The sequence below is a fragment of the Sinohyriopsis cumingii genome, chromosome 12 (genome assembly GCF_028554795.1).
Source record: "Sinohyriopsis cumingii isolate HCF-2022 chromosome 12, ASM2855479v2, whole genome shotgun sequence".
NCBI classification, from domain to species: Eukaryota; Metazoa; Mollusca; class Bivalvia; order Unionida; family Unionidae; genus Sinohyriopsis; species Sinohyriopsis cumingii.
Window position 1 is genome coordinate 15,093,380 of NC_142972.1, and position 25,564 is coordinate 15,118,943.

General features: G+C 37.0%; 1 protein-coding gene across 1 annotated transcript in view; it reads right to left on the bottom strand.

The window, feature by feature from the left end:
- LOC149786028 (E3 ubiquitin-protein ligase rnf213-alpha-like) overlaps positions 1–23,978 on the bottom strand; it is a 374,561-nt gene extending 350,583 nt beyond the window's left edge. Inside the window, exons 1-4 of the mRNA XM_089978102.1 lie at positions 23,862–23,978; positions 19,496–19,886; positions 8,770–10,283; positions 7,173–7,219 (exon numbers count right to left, since the gene is read on the bottom strand). Coding sequence (XP_089834228.1) covers positions 7,173–7,219; positions 8,770–10,283; positions 19,496–19,823 — 1,889 coding nt within the window. The 5' untranslated portion in view covers positions 19,824–19,886; positions 23,862–23,978. The remainder of the gene's footprint in view (positions 1–7,172; positions 7,220–8,769; positions 10,284–19,495; positions 19,887–23,861) is intronic.
- Between the last annotated feature and the right edge of the window lie 1,586 nt (positions 23,979–25,564).

The following is a 25,564-nucleotide window of genomic DNA, read 5'->3' on the forward strand; positions in this document are numbered from 1 at the left end:
GAGGCCAAATAGTAGTGCATGGACTGCTACATTACTCCAAAGCAATCAAAGCAAAGTTATTTGCATGATTTAATATGAATAGGGACATCAAAACAAGTGTCTGACAGATCAAGACTTACTGCATATTTTCACAACAAAGACAAATTAAAAAAGACCATGCCATTTCCATTCTGAATTTGGATGCTTTGATGCAATGATTTAGGCTGCTCAGATAAATTACTGATCATAATAACACAATGGATTTTGCAACCAGAAGGAGCCTGGAACAAAACCCAGGATGCCCAGGTTTGAATTATCTCTACTCCCATTTCTCTAATGTAGTGTTGCTCTCCTTCTGTAGTGAATCCTCCTTCATGGGATTGCTAGGCATGTCTATCAGGAAGAGGAAGAAATAAAAAGATGGCATCTGGACATATGAGATCTGAACCCCTCCAAAAATCAGTTATTAGCTGGAGACAAGTTGTTTCATTCATCTGTAAACAGAAGGAGTTTGGCAACACTGGATATGTGACAGTGGGTGGTACTGCAGGAAAGTCAAAGCTTGATATTGGGAAGCTTAGAGAAGGAGAAAACTTGTTTCTTCTCTCTCCCCTCTATGTTTGTGAGAAGTATGACATTCAATTACTCACTTGGCCTCAGGGTTGCCTTGTCTAAGAATATCCTCTATAATTCCTCTGGCATCTGTCATCCTTTCTCTGGGATGGCCCTTGGTAAGAACATGTCAAGAAAGCAGCCTGGACTGGTATTTTAAGGGGTAACTCCTGTGCCATGCATTTTCTAACTTCCTCAATTTGGCTTGCAAACATGAGGCAAGCCAAAAGAGAGTGCAATGCTTTGGTGTGGTGCCATTCAAGCCAGACAGTGTCCTGTCAAACTGGGTCCAAATTGCTGGTAACTGTTAATGCATTCAACATTTTATGGTGTACTACCATATTTATCACCTTGAAAATGCACCTGACAGCATCACATAAGTGGTCATTTCCCACATTTTTCACCAAGCAATAAATGGCCAGAGACACCAAAATCAAGAAAAGAGAAACTAAAAATGACATTCCAAACCAATTTTGAAGTGACATTAAACACTTGCTTATTCACTTTATGAAATAGTGGGGCGAACATATTAATGGTCATAAGACCCTTATCCAATGTGGGAACTTCAGTGTGGTAAAAATTGGTACATGTCCAGTACCAATTTGGTGAAAAAGCATCTGTTAGTTGACTGGCAGAGATTAAAGCCTTGCTTTTGCCTAGTTTACATATCCCATCAGAAACGCTTCATAAATTTCTGCAATCTTGGGAGATTACTCAAGAAATCTAAATGATGGATGTGTAGTCTGTATCTATGGAAGCTCTAACTTTGTAAGCCTTTTGCACTGCTGGATGGGTGAAGAGTAGGAAATAGTATTCTATTGATCTCCTCAATTGCATTTTGGAAATTCTGCTCCATAGTGGGGTCAGAATTTTCAGTTATGTCCAAGTCTCAATAACCTTGGAGTGTCATCCACATGTGACGAAATCATGGGGTAGTAAAATCAAATGGCAATGATGATAGTGTATCTTCAGCTCATGTTAATAAATGACCTGCCTTTAGGAATGGCCAACAGTGGCAGTCTAGTAGAGTTATAAACTGGCCTTGTGGTTATAGGTGTTTTGGGGCCAGAACTGACAGCTGGTCGTTGGTGTGGTATGGACAGTGTGGTCAGTGGAACCATTATGGCTGGGTGGACAGCTGGATGACTAGTATACTGATTGGTGTGGCCCAGAAATTTGGTATAGAACATTGTCACTGACAGTGTATGCTGGTGACAAAATACATACTTGTATCCAGATGTCTGGATGGTAAAGTCATTAGTCAGGATATTGCACACTGACCTAAAAAATGTTTACTGGTCTGATTGACTGGCAAAGTCAGAAAACATCCAAATGCCCTTTGTCTTCATCAAAATCAATCTAGTCAACATTGCCTTATTAATAATACTGGGCATGTAAAATTCCAAATCTCTATCAGGCTTGCATGGCAAAGTCTCCACAGATGTCAGCATTGTCTGAGTCAATGGCTTTCTTAGCTGGTAATGGGAAAGGTATATCTGCTCTGGATGTGAGCTTAAGATGTCAGGATTTGATGATTCTGATCAGCTCTTTTCTCTATGTCCTTAAGCTGTCAGGATTTGATGATTCTGATCAGCTCTTTTCTCTATGTCCTTAAGCTGTCAGGATTTGATGATTCTGATCAGCTCTTTTCTCTATGTCATTAAGCTGCTTAGCGAGGACTCTTCATTCCAATTGGAGCAGATAAAAATGTCCAAGTGCAAGGATAAATGTTACGTATACATAGGTTTAGTTACAAAAGGAAATGCCAATAAAATAAACCTGCAAAGTATACACTGAACAGAGTTACAGTTCAAATTATGAATAACAATAATGATGCAGCAACTAAATCATGAATAATGAAGTAACTAGTAAGATAAATAATGTTCAACCAGGTGAACTCACATTCTGAGACAAAATGTGAACTGTCAATATGATGTCATATATAATGTGGTAACAAAGTGAAAAATAACAATAAATGACTATGAAATGCACAAATGTACTATATATACTACATTTGACAATGTTCAGACCACCAACAATAAAAGCCAGATAGATAAAAACATTTACAATCCACGCAATATCATGAAGGCCTGTTGAAGTGCAAGCAAAAGTTTAAAACTGATAACATCTGGGTTACAGGTTGCCATCTAATGGGCTAAGGGGAGTACATATATGAGAGTTGCTTCTATTTTTCTATATCCTACAGCCAAACAAAAAACAATTTTCGTTTCTATCAGAGAAAGGGATTTCTGAGATAGTGTTAATAGAAACAAAATTAATGGAAAAAAGAGAGACTAAATTAATATCAATTAAAATTAACAGTTAATGACTAATTTAAAAAGAAAAGTAATTAAGAAAACATGGGTGTTATGTCCTCCAAGTCAGGAGATGGCGGAATGTGTCCCCCACCATTAGGATCCAAAGTAGAATACCAGATAAGCACCATTTTTATTCAGTACTAAATAAATATCACAAGTCTTTTCGTGAAAAGCCCATGCAGATAGAGCTAGTCACAGAAAGGGAACAGTGATATCTGAAGATGACCACCATGTTGGCCACATCCAATGTATAAAGGACCAATGTCATTTCAAATCAAATACATATCACATGATGTCCTGCAGTAAAAAAAATAACCATGTCAACATGAACATCTTGGATGACTGTCATGATAGTTATACTGGAGTCAGATCAGTACCATTTTTATTTATGACCAACAAACCTATACATTAAGTCTATTTTATGTAAAAACTCCATGTCAGTACAAACAGATTTTCAAGAGGATGGCTGTCATGGATGCCATGTCGGATATATAAAGCATGTCTCATAGGTACCATTTTCATCTAGGATCAACATGACATCATAATAGGTCTTTTATCAACAACCACATTTTGACACATGCATCCATTAAAGTAATGATTTTCAGGAGGCACGCCATGGTAACCAAATTGAATCTCAGATAAGTATACTTTTCATTTACAAACAACATCATGAGTCTTTTAATAAAAACCTACAAGCCGATATGATCCTCCATTTAAGATGGGTTTGGTGGCCATATTGAATATCTGGCAAGATTTTCATCTACCGTATTTTCGCGTATATTAGACGCACCCAGTTATAAGATATATCCATATATAAGACATGGGTTTTGACGATTTGTGTAAAAAATATTTTAAATAAGACACCCACGAATATAAGAAACATTTGGCCTCGCCATCTGCCGAACTGAGCAAACCCTATATTGAGTGCAGATGACATAGCATTGATTTTTTAATAACTTATAAATTACTTACGGTATTCATCTGTATCTAATATTATTTTGTTCAGTACTATTACATTACTGTTCCAATAAAGTTTAATAAAATCTTTTGAATAATTCTGTTTGTTGTTTTGTTCAAATATGTACCGATAAACATCCGTTTTCAAACCACGTGTATCAAACTGGCTACCGGTACTTTTCTTTGTTATAAATGCAAATATCTCCAATGTTTTGATCACTCACCTGATGTAAACAAGGCTTCATTGACCGTTTTGGCTGGAGTTCAAAGAACTGTTTGATCTTATCTTCCTCTTCAGTGGCTGGGGTTAGTATATACCGGTATATAGGGTATACGTGGGATCAATCTCTTGTTATAAACAAATGAGTGATCAATCTCTTGAGTATTTATAAAATTTATAAAATTTTCACAATGATGAAGCGAAAATCATATACGGCAGATTTTAAATTAGACGTCATCAAGTTTGCCAAGGAGCATGGCAACAGAGCTGCTGGAAGAGAATTAAGTTGCAGTGAGAAGAATGTACATGACTGGAAGTTGGAGACAGAGGTGCTTAAGAAGATGAATCCAAGGAAACAAGCTTGTAGAGGTAGAGAGGCAAGATGGCCGAACTTGGAAGAAAATCTTGCCAACCAGGTACATTCGCAACGTGACAGTAACCGTGCAGTTTCAACAATATCGATCAAACTCAAGGCTCAAATTATTGTTACAGACATGAAGATCATGGACTTTCATGGCAGTGTCAATTGGGTGTACAAGTTCATGAAACAGAACAACCTTGCAGTCCGGGCACATACAACTGTTGGACAGAAGCTTCCAGACGACTGGGAGAATAAATTGGATGTTTTCAACACCTTTGTTCAGAAGGAAATATCTTAACTGAAGTCGGCAGATGATGACATCATCAACATGGATGAGGTTCCAATGTCATTCGATATTCCAGCTAGCAGATCAGTGGCAGAGAAAGGAGTAAAGACAGTAGCGGTTGATACCACGGGACACAAACAAACTAACTTATCTGTTATGTTGGCCTGCACAGCTGCAGGGGGAAAACTGAAACCCATGATTATCTTTAAAGGATAACCATGCCCAGAGAAACTTTGCCAGCTGGAGTTGTTGTTGTCTGCAATAAAAAGGCTGGATGAATACAGAGGTGATGCAGACCTGGACGGATAAGTGCTTCAGAACAAGAAGAGGTGGATTTTTCAAGAAGCAATCTCTTCTGATTTTCGACGCGATGGCTGCCCATAAGGAGACAACTATGCAGAAACACATCAACAATGCTGGAGCCCACATAGCCATTATACAGGTGGTCTGACTTGTAAGCTCCAGCCCTTGGATGTTGCCATCAATCGTCCATTTAAGACTTCTGTACGTGAGGAAAGGGATGGTTGGATGACTAGCAGTAAGCACACCTTCACGCCAGCTGGTCAACAACGTCGTGCAAAGTACGTAGAGGTGTGTAATTGGGTTCTCTGTGCTTGAGAGAAAGTGAAAACAACAACAATGATCAATGGCTTAAGAAAGTGTGGGATAAATCCAGAACCGGCTGCCGATATCAGTTCTTCAGACGATGACTCGGCTGCATCCGATACCACTGACGCCAATGAGGATCGATTAGCAGTGGCTATGGAGGTATTCAGCGACAAGAGTGAATTCGATGAAAGTTTCAATGGATGTGAAGCTGAAACTGATGATGATGAAGATGAATAGACTGATTTAAATCAAGACAAACAGTATTTTTAGTAAATGTTTTCATTTGTGTAAAAAAATAATTAGATAAGACGCCCATGCATATAAGATGCACTTAGCATGCGGGTAAGTAAAATTTTATATAAGACGCGTCTTATATGCACGAAAATATGGTAGTACCAACTGGGCGTCTTTAAGTGAAAAACCCATTGTCATATTGACCATCGATTTAGACAGAGTAGCCATAAACAATTTCCAGATAGATGCCATGGCAACCATATTAGGTGTTGGATTGGTATCTATTTTCATTTAGAGACAACTAGATATCATAAGAAGTCTTTCAGTGAAAATAATGTGTCAATATGTCCATTCATTCAGATGTGATGTTATGTGATTTGGATTTTTAATGTAGCTTTAACAATTTTTCAGTAATATCGCTATGATGTCTGCAATGTGGCAGTTTATAGTGATGTCAATCACATTATCCTGACACCAGGCTGCCCAGTCCTAACACTAACCTCTTAATGCTGAAGGCCCAGCAAGGCAGCTGTTAGTACCATTTTTGTAAGTCTTTGGTATGACTCAGCCGGGAATCGAACCCATGACCTCCCACATCCGAGGCAGATGCTCTAACTACTAAGCCACCACTGTGGTATCATTCATTCATTCAGATGTTGCCATGACAAGATTGTCAACATAACAGCATAGCAATCCTCCTAGTAATTTAGGTTCAGTTGCAATAATAAACTTTGTATTCTTCAACACTGGACAGATGCAGGATCAAACGTCATCACATGACCTCCTCTGGTCTATGACCAGAAGAGCTAATATAAGATAAATGAGGTACTATATTGATCATGATGATGCTTTCTCCAAAGTGGGTGCTAATAGTTGTTCCCATATTTTTTTGAATTTTTTCATTGCTTTTCCCTTCAACACTGGATGGAAATTTATTGAAACTTTGCCAGCTAGATATTGGTTGGTGCAGTTGCATAAGGTTCAACTTTATTCCTTTGGTCCATTTTCTGCATAAAATTGTTTTGAAATTGTCAAAACAGAGAGGGCAATTTGTGATTTTCTGGCTACTTTCTAGACTAGATATGTAAATAAAGTTTAACTATATGTGTTTTGATCTGAACTACTTAGGGGAAACTTTCTTTTAAAAAAATTGTCAAAACAGTTTTTGGAGGGAAATTCTGTTTTGTCACCTCTTCTCATGCTAAACAACATGAGGAAATGAATGTACACTCAATATACATGTACATATAAGGATGAAATGAGAACAAGTTCTGAATCTTTATTTCATTTCTATTTATTATTACTTTGTGAAAATGGAAAATGAAAAATGAAAATGTTATGAAATGTGAGAAACCTATACTGACATTTGGACAATTTTATAATTCCCACATCATTTATAAATTTGTTCCATTACAGCACTTACCTGCCAAAACATCACACTGACTACCAGCAGTTATTCCAAACTAGCATTCTAACAAAATGTGTTATACCAGTAATGGTAGAGCTGTAGTTATTAGAAGTATATTGAAATTTAGTAGACTATAAAAACAGATAAGAGTGTGTAACGTTGGAAAAATGATGATGATTAAATCTTACCTTGTATTTGTATCCTTTCCAGCATTCTTTCCACCAGATGCAGAACTCTGAAAAAGTGCTTTTAACTTAGTTTCTATGCAGCTAATTCTCTCTCTCTCTCTCTCTCTCTCTCTCTCACACACACATACACACACTTCAGGCACTAATACAGTCCTGCCCACCCTCCAATCAATGTGGTGCACAATCACAGTTAGTCTTTATCAATTTGACCAATTGAATCACTAGTTGCATTCCTGGATGGTAGCCATATGACTTTAGCTCCATCTCTCACAATCCATGATCAACTTGAACCTCATACCTCAGTATAAACACATTTACTGAGTTGACAAAAAAACTGATTATAGCAAGGCAAGTATATGATTACATTGTTAATCTCAATTTATAATTAAAAAAGTTATAGACAAACAAAACTTACACTGAACTTCATTTTATATTAGGAGACATTAAATTATATTTGGTTTCATGGCAGAACTGAAATATAAACAAAGAACACAGAGGAGGGCAAACTGAAAATTAACTTTTAACTATGCATGATCAATTCCAAACGTGATTCACTAAGTTCAACATTAACACTAAGAAAGGGTTTCAAGACTGATCATTATATCACTGAAGTCTTACAAAAAAGTAAAACTGCCATTCAAACTTATTATTATTATTATTATTATTGTTGTGTACTGTGTCACCTTTTAGACATTAATTTTATCATAACTGATTTATTTCAATTGCAATTGTTTTCTAATCTTATTTTCATTAATTGGTCACATTTTTGTTACATCCAGGAGATTTTGCATTCTCCCTTGGGTCCCTTGGAATATTTTTACCTTCAAAGCCCAGGCACCTATTTTCTGTAATTCATACAGACACATGAAAAGAGGTCAAAGATAATGAACTGAAGATTAAGTACATGACACTGAGATGGTTGCACCAAAGGCATAAAAGGATGCAAATACTTTATTGGGTTACTTTAATTAAACAGTGGTGGTTGATGATTGGCTGAAACCCTGGCATGAAATCATCTCCATACCATCTTTTTGTGTTGGCTCTGTTGCCAGACAGTTACATCTAACATAGCATAAACTACCATACAAATATAAATATATACAGAAAATGTTTGACAATTTTAGCATGAAATTTAAGGATTTGAATCTTAACATGGATACAGGATGAATGCTACATGTGTTTTCAAGTCTACTCCCAAATACCATAAGACAACCTGTCCAATTTATAGAAATTGTAACCAAATGACAATTACAAATATTTCTTGAGTTAGCACATGAAAGCATTATCAAAGTGATGAATAAATTATATGATTCTGTGACAGCTTGGGGAATATCAGTTTTGAGATAATTCCCACTTGCATAGTCCTAACTAAGGAACAGCAATATAATAAAAATTTCATAGGAATTATGTGCGATTTAGAACTGTATGATGGATGCCTTTAAAGTTTTGTTCAAATTAATATTTCCTCATTTTAATGATCATTTATGCACCACCATTTTCAACTATGAAAATAATTTGACAAAAATATATATCTATTGAAATATTTTATCTATCCTTCAACAAAATGAGGGTAACTAAATAACATAAAAGAGATTACCTTGGAGCTGGCATTCTGTGAAGGATCATTTTTGGAATTGTTTGAAGTTTTCTGGTTTTTCTCATCCTTGGACAATTTAGCTGCTTCTGAGACTTCATTAGTTTTTCCTGCTTTTTTATCAGATTTTCCATTTTTGGTTTCCTTTGGCTTAGTGTCTTCTGTGCCACTGCTAGTTTGACTTTTACTTGAATTATTATCCTCACTGTACTGTTTCCCTGTGGACGCTTTGCTCATCTTATCACCAGTTTCCATAGACTCCACATCTCCCTTTTGGTTCATTTTCTCTGCATCTTTCTTAGCATCATGCTGACTTGTACTTGCTCCTTGTACAACTTTTGCATATGATATAGATTCTTTTACATCCTTTGTAACCTCATTCATTTGTGGATTTCGCTCAGTTCCACTGTCCTGAACTGGTACTTTGTCATGATTTGCATTTTCATCTTCAATTTGGTACCTGTTTGTATTTTCTTTGTACTTTTCTTCCATAGCCATGGCACTGTCACTCTCACCACTTCGTTCAGTCTGAATAGGTGTTTTGCCCTCATTTGTCTCCATCTGATTTGCTGAATCCATTGTTAAGCTTGTTGAACCTAAAGCCATTGAAGAAGGGTCATCAACCTCCATATGTTGTAAATTTGACTCCTGGCATTCAGCAGGATGTTCAACATTTCTATTTCTGTCACTCTCCATCTCAGTTTCCTTCTGTTGTTCTTGCAGCTGCTCAGAAGATTCTGCAGAGGATATGTTTTTTTTAATATCCATCGTCTTCTTCTTCTTCTCCATTTTCTGCTTATATTTCATTGGTTTCTTCTTGCGTTTTGATCTTTTTGTTCTTTGTTCTTGTGGTAATTTCAGCTCTGTAGCTTTGTCTTCAGCAAATTCTGCGTCAGAATTGTCAGGATTTGAGTCATCACTACATCTGTTATCTCCTTCATAACTTTCATTTTCATCATCAATGCTATCTTCTGATAAATCTTCAAGGTCATCACCTTCTTCTTCTGACAAATTCACATTACTCAGTTGGCTCTCTAATTCTGCACTAATTTTGGATGCAGAATCATCATTAGGAGACAAATTTACTTTCTCTTCCTCAGGGTCATTTTCAAGGTCATTTTCATGAAAGGTGACAGAATCTGATGAACCAGAAGACGGTGATTGTCCAGTATTTTCTCCATCCGACTGGGATTCCATATTAAAAGCTCCTGCAACAGAACTACTTTGTGGAAATGAATAATCTGACAAGTAAGACTGCCCTGCATTTTCTTCCTTGCTCACATCTCCATCCTGTGATACATTCAAGTTAGGCACCAATACATTTCCTGAAGGTACTGCTGTTGAAAGGGATGAAAATAGTGGCACAGGGGTCTTTTCTGTGTTGAATGCTTGAACATTTTCTCCATCAAGCTTGGCACTTGAGCCGAACACCTGAGTACTTCCTGGTGCCAGACCAGTGGTAACAGTAGATAATAGGTTATCAACAATATCTTTACGGCTGTTAGAGCCACCAGCCTCTGTGAAAAAAGTAACGATAACTGACTATCTGGATTAATTTTAATCACAAAGTATCATTAGAATTAGTCACATAAAAGAGTATTAATGATTGTAAACCAAGGTAATTATCTCAACTGAAGCAGTAGGGATTCTCTGACTGTCCATTCTTTTTCTTCCTAAATCAGGTATACATTTATAATCTGTAACATTCATGGTATTTTTAGCCTTTTTACCCATTTCTGACTAACAAGAAGTTTGTCTCTACCTTTCAGCTCTAAGAGGCCCATAAGAGTCCCATTGCTATGCAAGTACCAACTAAAAAATTAACAGTCCCAAATTGGCTTTTACACAGGGAGTCAGGGATTCTCCTTACAGAGTCAAAAGGAATATGCAAAGACTGAGCAGTGAAAGACTTGGACTTGTGACCGTAAAGGTATAGGTTCAATTCCAGCCACTGGATCAGCCTAGAAAAGCTACCAAAGTGTATCCTTGGTCAAGGCATTTTCTTTGCCTCCACATAATGTAATATTCAAAGTGTTGCCATGCCATAAAACAAAGCACACAAAAAAAGACAAAACCTTGTTACCTCTTGCATTCATATAGAGGAAACAAAATTTCTAATTTATACACTGGAGCAAAAAATGTATTGAGAGGGAGTAAAACTTATTTTTTATGATGCAATACTTACCTGTTGCTATTGCATAGTTAACCTTCACCAAGATGGAAATTACACTTGTCCAGATGATGAGAATTTGTCATCCCATTGGGTGATTTTCTGGAAAGATTTCAGTAGTCTGCCCTATGAACCAGTACATGCCCATTAGCCATCTTCTTTTAAGGAAGAAGAGACTAAAGTGCAGGGTGAGAAGAGGGAATGATTGGCAATAGTAAGAGGTAAATATTGCATCATTAAAATTAGTTTTAACCACCCACCCCCACAAAAACTACATGTTGCTATTACATAGCTGAATTTGCCAGTTCAGTGGAGGCTGATGACACACACCCCGAAACAGGAAGAAAAAAAAAACAAGGAAATTCTCACATCTACAGTAGAAGGGTCCATTATTGTAAGATGGTATCCAATTGGGCCACTTTTGATGTCACAATTATTGGCTCTAGAGAAAAAAGTCTTTACTTTGGTGTGCCAAGGAACAAATTACGAAAGAGAAGATGATTTCTGATCACCAAAATGCAGCTAATATTACATCTTTAACATTATTACAAGTTAGATAGGCCCATGAGGTAGCAATGGCACACACCTCATGGACTTTAATTTTCATCAATGAAAGATCCCTTTGGGTAAGGGACTGATCTGCTCTCTGGATTGTCTTGACAATCCACTTTAAAATAGTGAAAGCTGAAATATCAGCCCAACCCATTATAAATGATGCTTCCTATCCTATCCTCAACCTTTTAGAGGCTGCCAAATAGAAACATGAAGACCTTGATCATCACCAACACAGATATGTCTGAGATGAGAGATCTGCAAAGGGAGAGAAAATGCTGACAGAAGCTGGATTTTTGCTTGTGTCTTGATAAAGTTGGGAAAGATGCTTCACACAAAAGGTTTAATGGGAGTTTTTGTTAAAAACAACAAGACAGAAGAGATTCCATCTTGGTATTAGAGAGTGAGAAAATAGTCTCTACAGTTCAAAATACCTGATCATGTCAACAATATGAGAATCTGAACCAAGGGCCTGACCTTTAAAAAATTTGAGTTTGATGGAAAGGACTGCTCTATAGCCTTTGATGGCAGAAATCCAGCACTGTTTAGCCACTTGCAGATGGGCAATAATGATAACATCTTTCCTACTGGACCAATCTCTAAATATTCTCCACTTAGCATCACTTACCTTGGATGTAAACTGTCTCAGGGGCCACAGAGGGGCTATGAAAATGATCAGAGCAGTGGAGATCATTATGTTTTGAAGTACATTTGGGATCATCATGAAAGGCAGAAAGACCTAGGCAAACAGATGATCCCCTTCATTCAGTGCTCATGCACTCTTATCAGGTACTGGTGAAATGAAGAAGGGAAACTAATTTAGCCTTATCACAAACAAGTCCACCAATCATGTCCCAGTAATTATGAACAGGGAATCTGTTATAGATTAGTGTAGAGACCATTTCATGAGGACTCTCCCCCTTCCTTGACAGACTGTCTGCCAAAATATTCTTTTTGCCAGCCCAGCAAAGGCAGTTCCAAACCACCATGCTAAGTGAAGATGTGTGTGTGTGTGCCTCCTTATCTGAGGTACACTACCACTTAAATGTTGGAGGAGACCATTATGCATGGATATTTTATTTTGTTGGCGCACCTATGAAAGACTAATTTCCAAATCTGCAGATGTAGATTCTCCCCCAGAATACAAACCCTGAAGAATCAGTCCTTCCAAATCCAGATGAGCACCCACCCTGAATCTGCGTCTATGAAGCAACTGAAGTGGGGTTCAGAAGCATGCATGAGACTCCAGCCAGAAACTTGTCCAGATACATCCACCAAATATCAGGAATCCTACACCAAAATGATTTTTATTTTCCAGGAGTTTTTCCGACTTTATGGAGAAAATGACAAATTCCAGGAATCATTTTTAAAGTCCAAAACTTTGATTAAAGACACAATACTGCAGTTGAAGGTAACTATTCTTATAATCATATAAAATCCAGGATAAACTGATAAAAATTATTCCAGAAATGAAAGAAAACTTTCAAAAACTCCATGGATTATTAGGCTTGTACAGCACATCATATGCCTATAGTCCACCGATTTCTTTCACTTTAGTCTCAATGTCTGTTGCAAGAAATGTTTATATACTTTTAATATATTCCACTGAACACTTTGAATTTCAAAAAGGTTATTCACTGAAGCCATCCATGAAAATGCTCATCCTCTAACCATGAATTGCTGAATGATGTTTTATAGTCTGACATTTTAAATCATTTTAACAAATAAACTCGGGACAAAAGAATATTTAGTTTTGCCCATGTAGTTAGTACAAACCAAACCAAAGAATATCAATGAATGCAGGCATATAAATGCTTAGAGACATGTGCAAAATCCTCTTAGTTACCAGACTCAATCATGACTAATGACATAGTATGATGGTCATTACAAAATCGTTCACTGCAAAGTTGCACTGGAAAAATAATGTATTTTCTCTAACAAAACTTATTTGCTTAGCTTCTTAATATCAAATTCCAAGACATTTTATGACAAATAGTAATTATCACAGAAGTTTTCCAGAATATTTTCACTGAATTCAAATTCCAGTTGGATTGCAGGACCTCCTTAAGAATCAGGTGGTCACCAGAATGTTGAAATCTGATGATAGTGGAAATCATGAGCTAGAGAAATCTGAGCATTTAGAGGATCCCAGTGTGGTTTCCAGTTTGCCAGAAGGAGAAACTGGAAATGGTGCAAGTGAAATCTGTTGAAAGGAACCAGGTCTGATGCAGAGTTCATAGTCCCCAAAAGAGAAAGAAATAGATGAGCTGACAAGGCTGTATTGGTTCTCAGCACCTAAACCAGGTCAGGATCTTATCTACTCTGTCTCTCAGGACACGGGACTAATCCTGTGACAAAATTCATCCCCATGTATACAAAATCTTGAGATGGAACCAGCTGTGATTTCTCTAGATTCATTAAAGGCCTTGTCTCATCACCACCTACCTACTGAAGGCTGTATCTTGTCTGAGCAACTCTAATTAGCCATTATAGATTAACCAGTTGTCAAAATACTGGAGGATAGGGATACCCAGTGATCTTAAGTGGATAGAAACTACTCCCATAAATCTGGTAAACTCTATGGGTGCAGATGCTAGGCCAAACAGCAGTGCACAAAACTGGAAGATCTCCAGCAAAATTATAGGTACCAGTATTTCCTGTAAGGAGGAATGATTGTGATGTGAGTGAATGTATCCTGAAATTGCCTAGTTGCTGAGTCTTATGGCATTCCTGATTGATGCTATGGTTTTTATCACAAAAGATTCCTCTGACAAAATTTTGACTGATCACAAAAACCCTCTCAAATGCAACCTTCTGCAGAAAGGAGTGCACCTCTTCCTTTAGCTGCCTCAAATTCCACTGGAATAACATGGGGGTCCTTTCCAGAGGAGTACTGGCTGGCTGCTTGCTTGTGTGGATTTAATGCCATTTTTCAGCACTTTACATGGTGGCCCATGAAATTGGTGGAAAAACCTAAGAAGACCACAGGAATAACCAATAACCCATGGGAAGCTACCGTCAAAGTTTTCTCACATATCCATAATGGCTGAGACAAGACTCAAACCCATATAGACAGAGGTGAGATTTAGTGATCTGTAAAGGAGAGTTCTTTAGATCACTCTGCCATGTGGGGCACACCAGAGGACCCAACCATGAAAAGAAGGAGAGTGTAACATGCCATGGGAATTAATGGAAGAGATACACACTGCAAGAAAGGGTGCAAGTCCCTAAGGCTTCCCTCCCACCCTGACTTAAAAAAGGTAGAAGGAACTGCAAATGTCCTGCCTTGGCCTCTTCAGCAACCTCTGCTAGAGCTTGATAGCCAAGCATGTCTGAATTGGGGCTGCTTTTTGGACTAGGGCTGCATGGCCTTGAAGAACCTAGCCGATGGTCCCTGGGGTAATCTGGGTGACCCTGCTACTTGGCCAGTCTCTAAGGGACTGGAGTGGATATGAATGACCAGTATTGTTGATCCCCAAGATCCTGAGAAGCCAACGAGGGAATGAAACCTCCAATGAGGTTTTTAGGTTTTCTGCCTTTAGAGGAGCAGCCATTACTTTATGATAATAATAATTATTAACATGAACAACAATTCTGGTGGAGGTGACAAAGATTGGTAATGGGAAAGTTACTGCCCTTTGTCTATATGATAGAAAAGACATATTTTAGTCTGTATAGTAGGTCTGGATTCAGGAGGTAGCAGGCTTATATCCCGAATGTTAATGTGATCATGGAACATATTTGAAACAGAAACATGAACAAAAGACTTCATGTATATGATGTTATGGAAGTGATGCCACACCTTTTACATGTTCCCAAAAGGTCTCAAACATTACAACTGCAACTGCCCTTGGGAGTTCAACTGACCATTCAAGCGAGACATCAGCCAGTTCATTTAGGTAAGGATCAAGTATCAGTTATTTGCATGTTCATTTACATTGAATTGCACTATACTGCATTTGTAAATGCAGTAATCAAAAACGATTTATCATGGTGATGCTACGAAAAACTTAGCATCCTCTGAAAATGTCATACTTATATCAAGTAGGATCTCCAGTCACTGCACTGCTCAAATTTCAGATCGGGCCCCTCATGTCTTCTAAGTGAAGTGCCCTTCAGGCTTGTTGAAAAAAATCTATTTTACATGAGAAAACGTTTGATCATGCTGATGAAATGAAGAAATTTATTTTCAAGATGTTGATCTGCCATAACATGGCGTTTCTTGCTAAAAACATGATTTTAACTCACAAAATCCATGACGCTGAGATGTTTAAAAAAATATGATTTGTATGTCTGTTACATGTAGCATGTATAAACAGTTGCCATCATGACTGGAGCTGATGTAAAATTATCCTTTAGGCAATTTAAACAGGTGTGGTATAAACCACCATTTCATGTATTACCTACTTAATGCTCTAACAACAACTAGTGTTGATTGTTGGAAAACTGCAGTGGGTGAGCCCATTGTGCTAATTTGCATAGTTAATTAAGACACAAGGTGGAATAACCCAGTATGTTAACAGCTTTAACATTTTCTCCATTAAGCTTGGCACTGAGCTGAACACCTGAGCATTTCCTGATACCAAACATGTGGTAACAGTGGATAACAGGTTATTGGCAACATCTTTATGGCTATTAGAGCCACAAGCCTCTGTGAAAAATAACCAATAACTATGTTGATTAATTTTAATCAAAATGTATCATCATATTTAGTTACATACAAGATTAATAAAGATTGTAAATTGAGGTAATTAATTTTTAAACATAACCATCTGGTTTAAGATGGAACAAAAGTGGAGGGGGTCTTCAAAATCCATTTAATAACATTTGAAAATATATCATGTGAAAATGATGCTTTCTGCCCTGTGCTTTTCTTCTGAACTGAAGCTGTAACACTGGATAAATAAAATATTTGGACATAAATATGTTGAAAGAGGTTGAATCTAGTATCAATACATACTAGAATGAAATCAGGCAACCATGGTGGCAAAAGTCTATCTGTAGCAGAATAATTATCACAGAACATGAGCATTTCAATGGAATCAGATATACATTTATAATATGAAACATTCATGGAGCTTTTAGCATTTTGTATCCATTTCTGACAAACAAGAAGTTTTCCTCAAGCTTTCAGCCCTGAGAGTCCTAAGTGCTATTCATATACCAATTCTAAAACAAAATGAACAGTCACAACCTGGCTTTTACACATTTCTGGGAATCAGGAACTCTCCTTTTGGAGTCAAAATGAAGATGTACAGCTCAATGATTAAGGAATTGGACTTGTGACCATAAAAGGTATGGGTTCAATTCCAACCACTGAATCAGCACATACATGCAACCACAGGTGTCCTTAGTCACAATATTTTATTTGCCTCCTCGTAATATAACCTTCAAATTGTTTCCATGCCATAAAACTCCAAAACACAAAAAAAACTGTTACGTCTGGAACTCATGGAGAGGAAGCAAACTACTCAGCATTTTAAACACTGCATCAAAAAATGTAGTGGGGTGGGAAGTAAAACTAATTTTAATGATACAATACTACCTGTTACATGTACTATTGCATATCTAACCTTTCTAGGATGTAAATTACTGTTGTCCATAACATGAGAATTTATCCTCTTATACGGTGATTTTATGGGAAGATTTTAGTAGCTTGCCCTATTACCCTATGGATGCCTAGCAGTAATCATCTTTTTTAAAGAAGACCATTAGTGGGACTTCAGTGTAGGGTGGAAAACGAGAAACTGGCAATAGCAACAGGTACATATTGCATCATTAAAGTTAGTTTTAACCACCCCACTACCCAAAAAACTACCTGCTGCAAATGTATAGCTGAATTTGCTAGGAAAATGGAGGCTTATCATAAAACACCCAAAACAGGAGGAGAAAACAAGGAAATTCTTACATCTATGGTAGAAGTGTCCACTACTGTAAGATGGTATCTGCTTGGGCCAATTGTTATGGCCTTGAAGAACTTAGCTGATGGCCCCTGGGGGCAATCAGGGTCACCCTGCTTCCTGGCCAGTTTCAATGGGCCTGAAGTGTATATGAATGACAATATCATCCCCAAGATCCTGAGAAGCCAGAGAGGGAATAAGACCTCCAATGAGGTTCTTTGCCTCTAGAGGATCAGCCCTTAATATACAATAATAATTATCATCAGTTATTATGTACTTTTGAGAGAGTGACATATGTAAGGTGAAATTGTTTGCATTTGAAACATGCACAATGGAGAGAATGTTGGCATACCTCTATGCTACTTTGATGTAATATAGCTGACATTTCTTTGGATACTGGACCGCTCCGGTGGCCTAGTGGTTAGAGCGTCCGCCTCGGATGCAGGAGGTCGTGGGTTCGATCCCCGGCCGAGTCATACCAAAGGCTTACAAAAACGGTACTAACAGCTGCCTCGCTTGGCTCTCAGCATTAAGAGGTTAGTGTTAGGACTGGTCGGCCCGGTATCAGGATAATGTGACTGGGTGGGACATCATGCTACATGTCTGCGGCATGATGCCCCAGTGCTAGACATCACTATAAACTGCCACATTGCAGACATCGTAGCGATATGACTGAAAAATTGTTAAAGTTACGTTAAAAATCCAAATCACATCACATCACATCTTTGGATACTGTACTTATGGAAATTGTACATTATCAATGACTTCTCCCTTGTGCTAAAAAAAAATCAGCCTGAATTAGTATAAAGTACACTATCTTTAGCAGCTGTTAAAACAGGGCAATGAATTTTGCCCTACTAGACAAGACCAGCTTCTGAAAGTGCAACGGATAAATTACCAAATATACAGTTTATCTTTTAAGTCCAGGAAGTGAAAATGAACAAGTGGAGCTAGCAATTTTTTATAAAGGTGCACATCTGGAGTAAGGCCAAGCTGTATACTCTATAACCCATATTACACCCAACAATCATATACCAAAATAAAGGGAATTAAAGGTTCTTTCAACAATACCTAAGATATACAAGGTCTTTTTTGAATAGCCAGCATAAACAGTGAAGATACCCAGGGAAATTTTTTCTTTAAAATTCCAACTCCATGCAAAATATGAAACTGTAGAGCACCACCTAAATAACAAGAACAACAACAACTGTTAGTCCTGACAAAGGGAGATAACAGTCAAGAGTTATTGCTCTTTGTCTATATGATCGACATAATTGTTTTTCTCATCTTTTTAAGTAGGGCTAGATTTAGGATGTAACAGACCAATATCACTCAAGTTAATGTGATAGGGGAACATATATGAAGGAAAAATATGAACATGAGACTCCATGTAAATGATGTAATGGAAGTGATCCCACACAAAGCATGTGTCCCCAATAAGTCTCAAACATTACGACTGCAACTGCCCTTAGAAGTTCAACTTACCATTCAAACCAGACAGTCAGGATCATGCTACATTACTTGCATGTTCATTTACTATACTAGACTGGTACATCACTTTATCTGCAAATTTCAATGATCAAAAAGGATGTGTCATGGTAAAGCTATAAAAAAATTATCATCCACTGAAAATGTCATGCTTATTTCAAGTAGGATCTCTGGTCACTAAGAACCCTGGATGTGGCCAATTAAAAAATTAATTGGTTTTACCTTTGACAGATATAATGGAACCAAGATTTTAGAGGCTGGTAGGAAGCTTGCTAGAGCTTCACACTGTATAATTAGCAATAAAAATGTTACTAAGCAAATCTCTGAAGGCAACAGAAACAATCAGAAACATATAAACAAAAGTTGAAAAACTAAAACCCATAACAATCTCACAATTTTGGACATAATTTTTAATTGTAGAAAGTGATAGGAAGAAAAAATCATCATGAGGTGAAGTCAAATATTTCACTGTAATTACCCTTTAGCAAAACCCTGGAAAAATGGGATTACCTGTAATCAAAGATATCAAAAATGTATGTATGGACTAATTTTGGACACTGGACAAAATACAACATACTATCACTAAGATACAAATAAAAAAACTTATGTTTTATGTAACCTTCAGGTGATACTGGTGCTGTTATTCGATGGGTTCCACATTCCATACAAAATCTGTCATCTTCTTCCAGAAGGTTGCTGCAGACTGAACCATCCTCCTTCTTACCCTCACAAGGTGTCTGTTTCTTTTGGAACAATGATTTGTCCACCTTCTTTCCACATTTCCTACAAAATTTGTAGCTCTCCTTCAACTCTGCATCACATGATGTCCCATCTTTCTGTCTACCCCCACAAAGGACAACCATAGTACTCTCAGCGACAGTGGTTCCACATTCAAAACAAAACTTGTCATCATCACTTAGATCCGCCTTACAAGTCCTACACTTCATGACTGATTATTGTCAAGCATCATAAAGTTAATATTTCTGTTAAGTCATTAGGATACATCATACCTAAGGGAGAAAAAAAAGATTGAAAAATATGTAAAGCTTTATACCACACTATTTGTTGAAATACATAGGATGCCATAAACTTTAAAGTGAAACCCAACCCTAAAGAGCCACCTGTAACTGATGAAATTGCAGAATTAAGAGCAAGCATGTATATTATTCAAAACTGATCATCCAAAATGTATGAAAATAATGTCCCATATTTGCAATTCCTACCTTCACTTTTTTGTCAATCCAGGGAGTCAAGGGAGTACCAGCTGGAATGGCATCAGACTTGTATTGCATGGAATGTGCATTCAATATCAGATGAGGCTAGTCTGGGTCAGTTCTTTTGTGTATCCTTGAACAAGGCACACACAACTCATTTCCTCAGCACAATATAATGTGTTGAAAACACAGGTTAAAAAGCAACCGACTAACATTTCATTAAATACATCCTGTACTTATCAATCAGACCTATTTTTTATATTGGAGGATGGAACTTCCCAATCATTTTCAGTTCTAACATAGACCCTGGGACAAATGCAGAAGTTCTTGACCATTAATCTTTTTCCATAGGGCAAACTTGAGAAACAACAGAGAAAAGAGGAAGTTCAACTGTGGATTTAAAATCATTACATTCCAAGCTATTAACATTAGTCAATTAAAATATTTACTCGAATTAAAGTGACTCTAAAGAACATAATCACTATCTTTGGAGTTCATTTTAACTTTGTACTTCTTAGCTTTTTAATATGAAAATGCTTTATTTCCATTCACTTATCATCGCCTGGTAACTATGACTTTATCTTAAAACCCACTGAAGGTAATATACATCAAGAGTGTCTTCAAATTGCCAATTAATAAACATCCACAAGAAGCATAACTTTAGAAGACTGATGGTCCAAAACTAACAATTGTGGGTCTAGGATGTAATGGAAGTGCTTACAGAGAGCTCTGTACAGTGTAATGTCAACAAGTTTCAAAGTTAATAGTCATCATGATGACTAATGCAGCAGGATCAGTTTAAAAATTATTTCCCATTGTAAAATAAACTTACTTGAATTTACTGACTGTAAAAGTTAACCAAATTGGTGACAATATAATTCAACATGGACTGTCAGGAAATACCAATTTCAGATAAATTTCCTCATCTCAACCTATAATAAATGTATAAAAAGATTTTTTCTTTATTTTGTTTCTTATTGGATTTTTCAGCAACTCCGTAGCAGTATGAAACAGCATCATAATCCTGAGGATGTTTTACCTACACTTTAAAATATATTCAACAAAGATAATTGTCTTGTTAATGTCTTAAAATTTGTCCTCTCATAAGAAGAAAAAAGACAGCAAATGAAAAGCTCACAAGTTGAGTGAGGTCCAGCATGCCTGCTGATTGTCATTTACATATGAATTGCCATCAACTGTAAGCTGAATGAACTGATCTGGGGGAAAGGACGAGTTTCAAATTATTTTAATTCAATGACATAGTTTCAGTATATCATGAACACATTTCAAAATTCCAGTAAACTTTGCAGCTGACTTACTTCATTTCATATTAACCCTTTCACACAACATGGTCATGAGCTTACCCATATCTTTACATGGCCCTGGGTGGCATGACAACAAAGGCACAGTGTGGACAAATGGTATTATTGCCTAAATTCAGTGGTGGATAAATCAGAAGTTTGTCTACCTAGGCCTACCAAATTTTATTTTATTTTGTTTATGGACAACATACCAGCTGTATCTGATGTTTGGTTTTTTATTAGGCAATCCCTAACCCTCCACCCGGGGCAGTGTGTACCTGACTTCCGAATTTATAAAACTAAAAACCTCACTGATATAAAAAGAATGCACCAAATCATGTCATTCATTCATTCATAATTTCTAACCCAACTATCACAAAGGGGTTTCTAACATATGTCATCTCCTTCGTTTTTCAGATCAAATCACTGAAGATGGGGTAAGTTTATGACAGAAATGAAGCAGTGCACACTAATGCTACTTTTAGTGATCACAGTTTCATTTTCTTAAACAAACTTATCCCATGTGCAATAAAACAACCCCCCAAATAAATGTTAACAATGAAGGATGATATGTGGGTCTAATGTCACCTGTTCATTAAAATGTGCAATTACGCTGCATGCAAATCTTTCTATAACACATCTGCATACACTTTAGACACTTACCTGTATTTGATAACAGCCATATCTAGCATAAAATTCAAAATGGCCATACAACAAAGGGTTGTGCTATTCTATGTGGATTTACAAGTCACCAAACATGGCATAGAAATTGCTCCAGAAGTATAATGAAAATGTCACCAAAATAACCCTTCAGCTGACGGTAGCACCACAGCCATGAGAAATACCAGAAAGTGTATAAAATCTACACCAATGTATGCAGACAAAATTGGCTGCCAATTTTTGCAAGTTTTAATGAATAGGCAATATCAGCCTCTAAACTACCAGTCAATATCATCACAGTTGAGGGGATGATTTACTGGCCTAACTTACCCCTACTTCATCTTCAGAATTCATCTGCTACCATCGTGTTTCAGCCACCTGAATATATGTCAATGAAACTTGGAAACGCATCCACTAAAGTACAAATCACACGGGGCATTTTGGCATTCAATACCGACTATTTCAGCAATGGGTGTCATTTGTTAGAATTTGACCCTGCATACATTTAAGTGGCTAGTATTCAATTCATTTGTATTCATATGCCTCTCCATATTCCTTTGGTAGGTCATTATTTAGACACCCCAAGAGGTGCATACAGCAAAATTAACGTTTAAAGTATGTGGACATTTAGGATGAAATAAACCTAAAGGTGTGATCCAATACAATCCGGATTGAATGTTGTACACCGTGATGTCACAATGAAAGCTAAGCATATTGATAAACAAATTCGTAGTACCCTCAACTGTGATGATTCTCCTCTACAAACTCTTATTTTGACCCAACTTTAGTACAAGGCAACCACTGTAGAAGTTCTTAGTGACAGATAATATTCATTTGGAAGCTTCTTGGTGAGAGTTAAGGTGCAGAACATTCAGTAATCATGATTGAAATAGACTTTGGTTAAAGAAAATTAGTGTTAAATTTTAAAAGAACAATTTATATTTAATTTAAAATGTGTAAATGCACATACATGAACCATGTGACTTGTACTATAGCTTGTGGCAGGATTTGAAAAAGACGAGTATAGCCCAACTAAAGCAATTTGACTTTAATCTGAACAAGTGTCAATATGGGTTGCCAAGCATATGAGATATTCTTGAAAATTTGGCCTCTAGTTTCCCTTTCAGTGTACCAAGAAACACACTAAATTACACCGTTTGTACTGGCACTAATATGTCGCACCCCCACAGGGCCATAGAGAGCAATCACAGGTTCTTGGGGTAATAAACACCCGGGCCCCTCCTAGTTCTTCTTCAAACAAAATTTTTCTTTTATACAATTAAAAAGTGTTGTTCGGCCCGGGCCCCGGGGATATATCCCCGGTTGCCCCTCCCCCCTTCTCGGTCTCGACGTCACAGGGGCTCGTTACAAAGAAAATCTGGAGTATCCGTCCTTGAATTAAGGGATGGGGGCTCTAACCTGTAACAATATATGTAGGTTAGAACCCCCATTCCTTGATTCAAGGAGGGATACCCCAAATTTTCTTTGTAACGAGCCCCTGTGGTGGGTCTAGGCGAATCCCAATTTTTCGATAGGCAAAGCGCTCCAACCTCACACCACCATACAAATGTCAAAATATCTCAAATGAGGTGGTACAAGTATCAGGAAACTCAGCCTATTTCCCTCCAACTGTGTAGCTTTTATAGATAAGAATAATTTTCCATATTCGTAAAAGGTTACAAACCAGTCGCCGTTTTGTGTAACCGCAAGTTCTGAGTTGATGTGTTCGTTTCACCAAAACTTATACCGACGAAATTAATTGTTCTATGTCATGGAATATGTTATATTATATTCCAGTTGTTCAACTTACCTGAGAGTTAAAACTGAAATGCTGTCAAGGGCGGAAAGTACCAAGTATACCTCTAGCAGTTTTCATGGAAATCACATCAATACAATGAAACCGAAAGTAATGAATACGAACCCTGAGCGACATCTCTTGGCAAGGGATGGGTATAAGTGCGACCAGGACTCCTTTTCGCGAAAATGATTTACCTTCTGCGAAAAGGGCCGAGGATGTGTTTACTCTCAGTTTCAATCCATATTTCAATATTACAAATTAAATTATTTTGTGCGTAACTCATTTTATACAGCATTTAATATATCTTTATTTAATATAAAGTGTTAATAACGGGTCCTTGTCGCGAAAAGGACTTAGTGTTTGCGAAAAGGCCCCAGTGTGTTTTTATAAGTTTCAACAGATATTTCTACTTCACGAATTAAATTTATTTGTATATTAACTCACGAATTAAATTTATTTGTATATTAACTGAATCAGTTTTGTATACATATTTATTTGTAAAATTCAGTATTACATTAACCTCAAAACATGTAAAATCTTGAAACCGGCATAAACTCTGGGTTCTGTTATTTGCACATTTTCCTTGCAACTTTATAAATTATTTAGATAATACTAAAAAAAGAAGATTCATCGGTCAAATACAATAATTGGGGGGAGGGTAAAACCTCAATGCATGAAGACCTTGGAGTTTTTTTGTACAATTTATGCTAATCAGCCATAAAATATGGATGCAGCTACTAAAACTAGAACAAGGAAAAAAGAACTTATAACAAACTGCCTACAAGAATTTGACTATATTTGACAGGAACTGTTCGATCTTGGACATCTATACTATTTATAGAAAGTGTGCCAATCTACAGTCAAATTTGGCATCTGTTTCTAAAAATAGAAAAAGCATTTATACAACTTTATCTCAAAATGTTTTGGCCATCTGCTGTTGCAATTGACTATTAGGTATAAGTCGGTCAAGTGTGTGATCTGAGACCCAAATGTGGGGTCTTGCTCGTTTTTGTTAGCAATCATATTCTCCAGCAGTTGAAACTACTATACACCACCAAAACTCTAATGCCATTGTGATCTACTGACTCGGTGACACTGTGTTAGAGAGTCCTGTATTGTAAGATATTAATTTACATAATATTCCAAAGTTTGCTACAATGTGGATACTGGTCTTGCATTTGGGGATTTTAGGATGCAAATATCCCGTTTACTGACTCTGCTGTTAGGTACATTCTGTGTCAGACCAAAAGTGTGTGACCCTACCCACCCACCCCCCGCCCATTTCACCTCTAAGCACACATAAGTAAAACCACTACACGTCTCTCCCCCTGCACCAGAGTAAGAAGAAAAACGACGCCCTTGAGCAAAATATGATTTCAGATGGTTAAGAATTAATCTGTAATCTTGATTTTATCTGTGTACACTGACGAACATATTAATGGCTGTCCAAAAGTGACTAAATCTAGCAAATGCTATTTGTAGACCTCCATGTTAGTGTAAATAGAACATTGTGTTTGATGATTAGAAATTGACAGACTATCAGAAACAGCAAATAACAATGATAGCATAGAAAGACTTTAGTCATAGGAAAATATGTAAATTGGGTTATATTGTTCAGAAATATCTGAAAAGATTTCACACAACAAAGAGAAAGAAGTGGGGAAACCGAAAGTCAAAAGTAAATGGGTGATCATATACTTTCTCAGCTTGTTCCT